The sequence below is a fragment of the Rana temporaria genome, chromosome 7, assembly GCF_905171775.1.
Source record: "Rana temporaria chromosome 7, aRanTem1.1, whole genome shotgun sequence".
NCBI classification, from domain to species: domain Eukaryota; kingdom Metazoa; phylum Chordata; class Amphibia; order Anura; family Ranidae; genus Rana; species Rana temporaria.
The window spans coordinates 24,997,204-25,009,350 of NC_053495.1; the positions used below are offsets into that span (position 1 = coordinate 24,997,204).

Consider the following 12,147-nt stretch of genomic DNA (forward strand, 5'->3'; position numbering starts at 1 on the left):
TCTTCTACGTCTCATCCACAAATAATACTCCTTCTCATCTCCGAGCAGTGGAGCCCGGCTGTCTGATAAAGATGCATTGTGTTGTTTTACTTTGTCTGGTCTAATTCTCAATGTGTGAAATTAAATCTATTCTTAAGCAAGGCGAATTTTCCAGTAATTAGGAAGCTGCATGTCCCTGTGGTGCCCAGAGCCTAACAAGCCCCTGCCGATCCCCCATCTAACGAGGAATGAACGCTTGTGTACCCAGCAACTCCTCTGAGCCACAGACAGCACAATTGCCGCACAGATTTTTAGGGAAAAGGATAACTTTCGTTACATTTTTTTGGGGGGGGATTTATATTTTTTATTGATACTTCACTGGGATCTTCGTGCCACGGTTACATACCGTACTGTATTTATCGGCATATAACACGCACAGGCGTATAACACGCGCCTTCATTTTAAGAGGGAAGTTTCAGGAACAAAACTTACATTTTAAATAAAGACCTTTGAAGCAAAATATGGGTCGGTGCCCATCAATGCAGCTTGATCAATGCCCATCTGCAGCCTCAAAATTGCCCATCAATGCAGCTTGATCAATGCCCATCTGCAGCTTCACAATTGCCCATCAATGCAGCTTGATCAATGCCCATCCGCAACCTCACAATTGCCCATCAATAAAGCTTGATCAATGCCCATCTGCAGCCTCACCATTGCCCATCAATGCATCTTAATCAATGCCTATCTGTATCCTCACAATTGCCCATCAATGCAGCTTGAGCAATGCCCATCTGCAGCTTCACAATTGCCCATCGGTGCAGCTTGATCAATGCCCATCTGCAGCTTCACAATTGCCCATCAATGCAGCTTGATCAATGCCCATTCGCAGCCTCACAATTGCCCATCAATGCAGCTTGATCAATGCCCATCTGCAGCTTCACAATTGCCCATCAATGCAGCTTGATCAATGCCCATCTGCAGCCTCAACCATTGCCCATCAATGCATCTTAATCAATGCCCATCTGTATCCTCACAATTGCCTATCAATGCAGCTTGAGCAATGCCCATCTGCAGCTTCACAATTTCCCATCGGTGCAGCTTGATCAATGCCCATTCGCAGCATCACAATTGCCCATCAATGCAGCTAGAGTTGGTGCTCTTAGTGATTAATTAGGTTCCTTCCTTTATTTGCTGCAAAAATAAAAGATCTGATTGGATAACAGTTTTAACAGTTTTATTTAATAGGTCCCATATATTGTATTCACTATATTGTCAAAAGTATTGGGACACCTGTCTTTACATGCACATAAACTTTAATGGCTCTAGTCTTAGTTAGTAGGGTTCAATATTGAGTTGGCCCACCCTTTGTAGCCATAACAGCTTCAACTCTTCTGGGAAGGATGTTCACAAGGTTTAGGAGTGTCTATGGGAATGTTTGACCATTTTTTCAGAAGTGCATTTGTGAGGTCAGGCATTTGGACGAGAAGGCCAACGTTGGACGTCTCTGCTCTAATTCATCCCAAAGGTGTTCTATTGGGTTGAGGCCAGTCAAGTTCCTCCACCCCAAACGTGCTCACCCTTGTCTTTATGGACCTTGGTTTGTACACTGGTGCGCAGTCATGTTGGAACAAGAAGGGGCCACCCCCAAAATATATATATATATACATATAAATTATGCGCTGCTATGCAATTATACTTCAAACTGTGATTTATATTAAAGTGAACAAGAACAGCTGCTGCCATTCAGTAAGTGAACTCACACTCATAATTAATAAATATGCAAATAATTAATGGTGCGATTATTCTACACTGTGAACTGTATAATACTGAAAAGCTGTATATAATCTCCATATATATATAAATATTTATATATATATATTTATATATACAGATATATATATATATATATATATATATTATATATATATATATATATATATATATATATATATATATATATATATATATATATATATATATATATATATATATATATATATATATATATATATATATATATATATTATTATTATTATTATTATTATTTTTTGTGGTTGGTTATTCAATTTTGCACTGTATTTATGTCTACTTAAACTGTAGAGATAATATACATGCCATTCCCAAACTGTTCTCACAAAGGTGGTAGCATGAAATTGTCCAAAATGTCTTGGTCAAGTCCAACCCCTGAAAAAAACCCCCCACACAATAATCCCCCCTCCACCAAATGATTTGGACCAGTGCACAAACCAAGGTCCAGGGGTGCAGGACCTTGACTGGCCTGCACAGAGTTCTGACCTCAACCCAGTAAAAATGCCTTTGGGATGAATTAGAGCAGAGACTGCAAGCCAGGTCTTCTTGTCCACATCAGTGCCTGACCCCACAAATGCTCTTTTGGAAGAATGATCAAACATTCCCATAGACACACTCCTAAACCTTGTGGACGGCCTTCCCAGAAGAGTTGAAGCTGTTATAGCTGCAAAGGGTGGGCCAACTCAATATTGAACCCTACGGACTAAGACTGGAGCCATTAAAGTTCATGTGTGTGTAAAGGCAGGTGTCCCAATACTTTTGGTAATATAGGGCCAGATTCTCAGTGGAGATACGACGGCGTATCTCCAGATACGCCGTCGTGCTCTGCGTTGTGCCGTCGTATCTATGCGCCTGATTCTTAGAATCAGTTACGCATAGATATCTATTAGATCCGACAGGCGTAAGTCTCTTATGCCGTCGGATCGTAACTGCAAATTTACGCTGGCCGCTAGGGGCATGTACGCTGATTTACGTGTCGAAATATGTAAATCAGCTAGATACGCAAATTCACGAACATAAAACACGCCCCCCTGATCCAAATTTAAATTAGGCGGGCTTACGCCGGCCGATTTACGCTACGCCGCCGCAATTTACGGAGCAAGTGCTTTGAGAATACAGCACTTGCCCGTCTAAGTTGCAGAGGCGTAACGTAAATCGGATACGTTACGCCGCCGCAAAGATACGCCGCTGGACAAGAATCTGGCCCATAGTGTATAATCTGTTTTATACTAAGGTCCCTTTCAGTTTTTCTTCCATTTTTGCCTTACAAAAAAAGTGGAAGAAAAATGCATGACCATTAAGGCCCCTTTCTGACGGGGTGGGCTCCCTCTGTGATCCGCTTGCTCAGTGGGGGATCTGCCTGCTGATCCCCACTGGGCGGATGACATCCGGCTCTACTCTATGGGCGGTCGGATGTAAACAGACCGACTGCCTACATGGAAGGGAAACCCATCCGACTTTTTTTAGCGGATCAAATTGGATGTCAGCAAGTATAAATGGACACATGTCCGTTTACATCCTCTGCTCCATAGAGAAAAAATGGAGGATGCGATTGGGTCAGCCTGAAAAACTGACAGGTGGACCCAATCAGTCTGCTTGTGTGAAAGGGGCCTAAATCCTATGGAGCTCTTCACACCAGTCAATTGCATTTTTTAAAAGTCCTGCATGCTGCATTTTGGTGTGGTAAAAAAAAAACGCACCAAAAACGCACTTTTTCATTAAAATGAATGGAAAATGCATAAGGAAGCAGCAAAAACGCATCAAAAAACACACACCTGCGGTTGCGTTTTTTGGTGTGGTTTTTGAGTCACATGTCCTTTTTTTCATAGGTGCAGGATGATGTCAGGCAACACAAAATACACTGGAAACGTGGCAAAAATGCATATGCGTATTTACTGCAGAGTAGTGTGAAAGCAGCCTATAGGAAGAGCTATCCATATTCTACAGTAAGATTTACTTAGAAAGAATACAAAACAAATTCAGCGAGACATTTATGCTGAATATTCTGGAGCAGCTTTACCTGCTTCTTATGGTTTCTGAAGTGAGGACACATTAATCATTCTGTATAACAAAATCACCCGTAGAGACTGCAAAGGACGAAGCACCCACACAGATAATGCTTCACAATGTACAGGATTATAACACAAACCTGTCATAACAGTAATTGTAGAGCTTCTGTTCCTGGAGTTCCTTGTTCCCTGAGTGTTACACTCGCTTTATTACTTTTCTGTTTAAATGGGATCTTTAGGCTGTATAAATAAAAAAAAAAATCGGACTTTTAATAAAAGGACACTTACCTGTCCAAGGATTCAGTGCCCTCCGGTTTTTCCTTCCTTGCAGCTTCCCAGCTGACTTCCCATTGTGCATGTGTGGGCCGCACCGTGCTTTGTGAACGGTCCTGCAGCCTCCTGGGATCTGTGATGTTTCCTAGAAGGCTGCAGGCAACGGAGGGGGTGGCGAAGGGACAGGGGCCGAACTTGAGCCTGGATCGCCTCGGCAATCCAGGCGGAAGTCAGAGAGTCATGCCAAAACCAGATACCCAGGGCTTGCCCAAGACATTGTGCTGTCCGGTTCCAAGAATGAAATGCGACCCCTCCCCCCTAAAAAATCACGCCCACCTAAAATGTAGTATATGGACAGGCTAGGGTAGTATATGGACAGGCTAGGGTAGTATATGGAAAGGCTAGGGCAGCATAGGGGCAGACTAGGGTAGTATATGGACAGGCTAGGGTAGTATATGGAAAGTCTAGGGCAGCATAGGGGCAGACTAGGGTAGTATATGGAAAGGCTAGGGCAGCATAGGGGCAGGCTAGGGTAGTATATGGACAGGCTAGGGTAGTATATGGAAAGGCTAGGGCAGCATAGGGGCAGACTAGGGTAGTATATGGACAGGCTAGGTTAGTATATGGACAGGCTAGGGCAGTATAGGGGCAGACTAGGGTATTATGTGGACAGGCTAAGGCAGTATAGGGGCAGACTAGGGTAGTATATGGACAGGCTAAGGCAGTATAGGGGCAGGCTAGGGTAGTATATGGACAGGCTAGGGTTGTTAAATGGACAGGCTAGGGCAGCATAGGGGCAGACTAGGGTAGTATATGGACAGGCTAGGTTAGTATATGGACAGGCTAGGGCAGTATAGGGGCAGCCTAGGGTAGTATAAGGCAGTATAGGGGCAGACTAGGGTAGTATATGGACAGGCTAAGGCAGTATAGGGGCGGGCTAGGGTAGTATATGGACAGGCTAGGGTTGTTAAATGGACAGGCTAGGGCAGCATAGGGGCAGACTAGGGTAGTATATGGACAGGCTAGGTTAGTATATGGACAGGCTAGGGCAGTATAGGGGCAGACTAGGGTAGTATAAGGCAGTATAGGGGCAGACTAGGGTAGTATATGGACAGGCTAAGGCAGTATAGGGGCGGGCTAGGGTAGTATATGGACAGGCTAGGGTTGTTAAATGGACAGGCTATTGCAGTATAGGGGCAGGCTAAGGCAGTATAGGGGCAGGCTGGGGTAGTATATAGAGAGGCTATGCAAGTATATAGATAGGCTAGGGTAGTATGTAGACAGGCTAGGGTAGTATAGGGGCAGGAGAGGGTTAAGGCTAATTGTTTAGGTAGGTGAGGGTATAACAACCCAAAATGTGGGATTTTCTTTTACTTTCAATGGTAAATGGGACAAATAGAGAGGGTGAATCTCCTATAATGGGGGGCACAGACAGCAATAAAAACTGACAGGGGTTCTAACCCCTCTCCACTCTGTCCAAAACTAAAAATAAATGTTTTAACTATAGTTATACTTTAAGGGAAATACACCTTAAATACTTCAGCAAAGTTTAGCTTCAAAATTGAGAGATCAGTAATAAAGTGAGACTAGCACTAGATGGACACACAGACGAGGCTTTCCTGGCTAACAACAGTAATACCACGCATCTTTTTATGGGTCTTACACTAGATTTTTGCTTTTAACATTTTTTGAATGCTAACTAAATAATAACTATATAATAACTAAAATGATTTAACTGCATTTACCAAACATTCTTTTAGTTCACTTGTGTATGTTTTTAAAATGCATACAATGATAATTCAATTCAGACAGCGCAAATTATCTATTATATGCCGACATGAAAAGGAAAAAAGGATGCAGAACGCAACAAGCCCATGCAAGGGCTAAGCCTGGTGGACGGGCCAATGTATTCAGTTGGGCAGGTCCCAGGACTACATGCAAATCCAGATATTACCATATAAAGTAAGCAGTGACATCATCACTGGGCTGGACATAGCCTGTGCAGGTAGCAAAGCTGTAGGAGGAACCTAGCAGGCCCCCACCAAATACAGTCTGCCTGTAGGAATCGACAGGAGGTGGTGGAGAAGTGTTTAGGTTGGTGAGGGCTAGGGCTAAGTGTTTAGGTAGGTGAAGGTTAAGTGTTTAGGTAGGTGATGTTTAAGTGTTTAGGTAGGTGAAGGTTAAGTGTTTAGGTAGGTGAGGGTTAAGTGTTTAGGTAGGTGAAGGTTAAGTGTTTAGGTATGTGAGGGTTAAGTGTTTAGGTAGGTGAGGGTTAAGGTTAAGTATTTAGGTAGGTGAGGGTTAAGTGTTTAGGTTGGTAAGGGTTTAGTGTTTATGTAGGTGAGGGTTAAGTGTTTAGGTAGGTGACGGTTAAGGTTACGTTTTTTAGGTGGGCTAGGGTTAAGTGTTTAGGTAGGTGGGGTTAAGTGTTTAGGTTGGTAAGGGTTAGGGTTAAGTGTTTAGGTAGGTGAGGGTTAAAGTTAAGTGTTTAGGTGGGCTAGGGTTAAGTGTTTAGGTAGGTGGGGTTACGTGTTTAGGCTGGTAAGGGTTTAGTGTTTAGATAGGTGAGGGTTAAGTGTTTAGGTAGGTGAGGGTTAGGGTTAAGTGTTTAGGTAGGTTGGGTTAAGTGTTTAGGTAGGTTGGGTTAAGTGTTTATGTAGGTGAGGGTAAAGTGCTTTGTTAGGTGAGGGTTAAGGTTACGAGTTTAGGTAGGTGAGGGTTAAGTGTTTAGGTAGGTGAGGGCAAGGGTTAGGTGTTTAGGTGGGTTAGTGTTAAGTGTTTAGGTAGGTGAGGGTTAAGTGTTTAGTTAGATTAGGGCTAGGGTTAATTGTTTAGGTAGGTAACGGTTAAGTGTTTAGGTAGGTAAGGGCTAAGGTTAAGTGTTTAGGTAGAATAGGGCTGAGTGTTGATGTGGGGAGGATTAAATGTTTAGTGTTTATGCAGGTGAGGGTTAATTGTTCAGGTAGAAGAGGAATAGTTGTTTAGGTAGGTAAGGGTTAAGTGTCTAGGTAGGTAAAGGTCAAGTGTTTATTTAAGTGAGGCTTAATGTTACATGTATTTTTAGGTGAGGGTTAAAGGGGTTGTAAAGGTTTGTTTTTTATTTTCTAAATAGGTTCCTTTAATAAAGTGCATTGTTGGTTCACATACCTTTTCCTTCAATTTCCCTTCTAAATGTTTTTTTTCTTTGTCTGAATTTCTCACTTCCTGTTTCTCCTCAGTAGGCTTACCACCATCGTCCATGCGGTGGTTAGTCAGTCAGAACAGCTTACTGAGGAGGAACAGGAAGTGAGAAATTCAGACAAAGAAAACAAAGAAAAAAAACATTTAGAAGGGAAATCGAAGAAAAAGGCAAGTGAACCAGCAATGCACTAGCTTAAAGGAGCCTATTTAGAAAATAAAAAACGAACATTTACAACCCCTTTAAGGTTAAGTGTTTAGTAGTCGAGGGTTAGATGTTAGGTGTTTAAGTAGGTGAGGGTTAGGGTTAAGTGCTTAGGTAAGTGAGGGTCAAGTGTTTAGGTAAGTAAGGGTTAAGTGTTAGGTGTTAGGTTTTTAAGTAGGTGAAGATTAAGAGTTTAGATAAGTAAGGGTTATAATTTTAGGTAGGAGAGGGATAGGTGTTTGGGTAAGGAAGGGGTAAGTGTTCGAGTAGGTGAGGGTTTGGTTTTCAGATAGGTGAGGGTTAGGTACTCATGTAGGTGAGGGTTTGGTTTTCAGGTAGGTGAGGGTTAGGTATTCGGGTAAGTGAGGGTTGGGTGTTCAGGTAGGTGAGGGTTTGGTGTTTAGGTAGGTGAGGGTTGGGTGTTCAGGAGGTAGGAGAGATTTGGGTGTTCGGGTAGGTGAGGGTTGGGTGTAAAGGGCAGGTGAGAGTTGGGTGTTTCAGTAGGTGAGGGTTGGGTGTTCGGGTAGGTGAGGGTTGAATGTTCGGGTAGGTGAGGGTTGGGTGTTTAGGTAGGTAAGGGTTTGGTGTTTAGGTAGGTGAGGGTCGGGTGTTCCAGTAGATGAGGGTTGGGTGTTCAGGTAGGTGAGGGTTAGGTGTTCCGGTAGGTGAGGGTTGGGTGTTCCGGTAGGTGAGGGTTGGGTGTTCCGGTAGTTGAGGGTTGGGTGTTCCGGTAGGTGAGGGTTGGCTGTACGGGTAGATGAGGGTTGGGTGTTCCGGTAGGTGAGGGTTGGGTGTTCCAGTAGGTGAGGGTTGGGTGTTCCGGTAGGTGAGGGTTGGGTGTTCTGGCAGGTGAGGGTTGAGTGTTTAGGTAGGTGAGGGTTGGGTGTTCCGGTAGGTGAGGGTTGGGTGTTCTGGTAGGTGAGGGTTGGGTGTTCCGGTAGGTGAGGGTTGGATGTTCCGGTAGGTGAGGGTTGGGTGTTCCAGTAGATGAGGGTTGGGTGTTCCGGTAGGTGAGGGTTGGGTGTTCGGGTAGGTGAGGGTTGGGTGTTCCGGTAGGTGAGGGTTGGATGTTCCGGTAGGTGAGGGTTGGGTGTTCCGGTAGGTGAGAGTTGGGTGTTCCGGTAGGTGAGGGTTGGGTGTTCCGGTAGGTGAGGGTTGGGTGTTCCGGTAGGTGAGAGTTGGGTGTTCCAGTAGATGAGGGTTGGGTGTTCCGGTAGGTGAGGGTTGGGTGTTCGGGTAGGTGAGGGTTGGGTGTTCCGGTAGGTGAGGGGTTAAGTATTGGAGGATGTCTAACTGTAGGGAAAACTTGCTGATTTCTAACCTGCCGCCCAGCTACACCACACAGACTACTTCTCATCGATTTGTACGACCTCATGGTTCTGTCACTGGGATTCACTAATATAAAGGGAACATCTGACAAATCCTCGTACAAATAATTTATCATTCCACAAAAGGAAAAACAGGACAAGTTTAAAAACCCAAAAGTACATAGAGTGCCATACTTGAAATAGCACATTCCTAAGCATCACAAATCTCTTTGTATCCGATCGCTCGCCCTGTCCAAGTAAAAAGAACGCCATGTGCATTTTTATAATAAAAAAATAATATTTAGAGGCCCATTTATAAGGCGAGCGGGTGAAGGGTTGTGTAGATTCTCAGCATTGTTTCTTTTATTTTTTTTGTAAAATCTTAATTCATTATCAAGTACGGGGGGGGGGGGGGGGGAGAAAGACGGACAAATTGTTTAGATGTGTTTCATCAATAGGCAAATTCTGAATCCGTTATTTTCCACGAAAAAGAAGAAGTCTAAATATCAGCTTTGACCTATTTTTAACAGGCCCTGGAGACATAAAAGTGTTAATAATAATTAGCAATAATTAAAACAGTGCCGCCTGATTGGTTGCTCCAGGTTATGGCACGTTATTTCTCTTTCCTATGGTATCTCTATTGTAGAATAAGCGTGAAGGAAGCTTGCATTGCCTTACTAAGTAAGCCAGACGTTTCTGTACGGAAGGTGAGTTAGTTTTCCTCCTCTAGAGAATCAGCACCGGAGAATCTGAAATTGAGGGGAAAAGAAAATGTCACGTACCTTGAGAACTTCCATTGGTACCTGGGCAGGAGCGGGCAGGCTGGTGGACACGCTGACGTTGATGGCTGGTGTGTGACTGGCTGGCACTCTCTGCTGCATGAAATGAGCTGCCTGCTGCTTCTGCTGTTGCTGCTCACGGCGCTCTTGCTCTTGCATCTGCTCACGCATCAGCTGCTGCCGTAGCAGAATCCGTGATGTCATGCTGGAGGAGCTTAGTGGAGGCTTCGATGCTCCGTGATGCTCGGCTGAACTGCTGTGAAAAGGCAAAAAGATAGACTCCTAATTAGTGGGGATTCTCATTGCTGCTCACCCAGCATGTTTAAAGGGCTCTGCTTTTAAAATCTGTTGGGAATCAACGGACTTGCAAAGACATTTTCGGCTTCAAGCACAATTTCAGAGCCTTATTTTTTTTTTAATTGTGAGCAGACAGGCTAATTATTGTAGAATAAAATAAACCTACCTGCCTGTTCGCAATGTTTCTTAGATTGTACGCTGAGCTGTGCATGTGCAGCTCAGCATACAGTATATTCCGGCACTGTGCCTGTAGTGCAACAGTTAATATAGACTTCCTGGGATGGCCTGGGTGGGGCCATACAGGGAGGAAGGTGATAAAAGACAGCCAGAAAGAGGGTCAGGCCTCTAATGGACACATGAGACAGGTAAGCTTCCAGACTTTATTGCATAACCATGACATAGAGACTATGGACATGACACACGAGATGGTTAGAGACTATGGACATGGCACAAGAGATGGTTAGAGACTATGGACATGACACAAGAGATGGTTAGAGACTATGGACATGACACAAGAGATGGTTAGAGACTATGGACATGACAAAAGAGATAGTCAGAGACTATGGACATGACACAAGAGATGGTTAGAGACTATGGACATGACAAAAGAGATAGTCAGAGACTATGGACATGACACAAGAGATGGTCAGAGACTATGGACATGACACAAGAGATGGTTAGAGACTATGGACATGGCACAAGAGATGGTTAGAGACTATGGACATGGCACAAGAGATGGTTAGAGACTATGGACATGACACAAGAGATGATTAGAGACTATGGACATGGCACAAGAGATGGTCAGAGACTATGGACATGACACAAGAGATGATTAGAGACTATGGACATGGCACAAGAGATGGTTAGAGACTATGGACATGACACAAGAGATGATTAGAGACTATGGACATGGCACAAGAGATGGTTAGAGACTATGGACATGACACAAGAGATGATTAGAGACTATGGACATGGCACAAGAGATGGTTAGAGACTATGGACATGACACAAGAGATGGTTAGAGACTATGGACATGACACAAGAGATGGTTAGAGACTATGGACATGACACAAGAGATGGTCAAAGACTATAGACATGACACAAGAGATGATCAGAGACTATGGACATGATACAAGAGATGGTCAGAGACTACAGACATAATACAGGAGTTGTTGGACACTGGAGACATGCCTCAGGAGCCAAAGACTGAAGACACATTACATGAGACTATCAGAGGTTACTGCTATAAAAGGGCAACAGGGAAAAACAGCTTAGTGTCTGCAAGGCCTCAAGGACCACACAAAAAGTGCCAAAGGGCCACAAAAGGCCCCTAGGCCGCAGGTTGAGCACCAGGTACCTATAGGAAAGCAGCACTCCATTTTATCTGACTCCTAATTCAGAAAGGTCAATAAGCACTTAGAATGCTCCACTATACGAATGTTGCTCCGATCCGAACTGAAGTTCCCCGAATAATATCACATCTCAGGGGCAAAAATTCACAATATATTCTATGTATATATACAGAGGGCCAGATTCACAAAGAGATACGACGGCGTATCTCCTGATACGCGGTCGTATCTCTGAGATCCGACGGTCGGATCTATGCGGCTGATTCATAGAATCAGGTTACGCATAGATCTCCCTTAGATCCGACAGGTGTAAGTGACTTACACCATCGGATCTTAGGCTGCAATCTTCCGCTGTCCGCTAGGTGGCGTTTCGTGTTTTACTCGTGACGAATATGCAAATGAGGAGATTTTTATTTTTTACGTCGTTTGCGTTCGGCTTTTTCCCGACGTGCATTGCGCTAAATGACGTCGCAAGGACGTCATTGGTTTCGACGCAAACAACGTAAATTTTTAAATTTCGACGCGGGAACGACGGCCATACTTAACATAGGTTGCCCCTCATATAGCAGGGGCAACTTTACGCGTCGCAAAACTTACAGAAACGTCGTAACTTCACTGCGTCGACCACGCGTACGTTCGGGAATTCGCGTATTTAGCTAATTTGCATACTCGGCGAGGAAAACTATGGAGGCGACACCTAGCGGCGGAAAAAAAATATGCATTTAAGATCTGACAGCGTAAGAGCCTTACGCCTGTCGGATCTAATGGATATCTATGCGTAACTGATTCTAAGAATCAGTCGCATAGATACGACGGCCCAGATTAGGACTTACGACAGCGCACATGGCGTTGCGCCGTCGTAAGCCCTTTCAGAATCTGGGCCATAGATGAGTGAGTTTGGGGTGGAGGAACTTGACTGGCCTACACAGAGTCCTGACCTCAACCCGATAGAACACCTTTGGG

The 12,147-nt window shown here is 44.2% G+C and overlaps 1 protein-coding gene across 5 annotated transcripts in view; it reads right to left on the minus strand.

Annotated features, from left to right (window-relative positions):
• The window catches only part of MITF (melanocyte inducing transcription factor), a 279,848-nt gene that overhangs the window by 114,015 nt on the left and 153,686 nt on the right, over positions 1 to 12,147 (minus strand). For all 5 annotated transcript variants that reach the window (XM_040359084.1, XM_040359081.1, XM_040359079.1 and 2 more), the window contains exon 2: positions 9,542 to 9,794. In XM_040359084.1, coding sequence (XP_040215018.1) covers positions 9,542 to 9,794 — 253 coding nt within the window. The remainder of the gene's footprint in view (positions 1 to 9,541; positions 9,795 to 12,147) is intronic.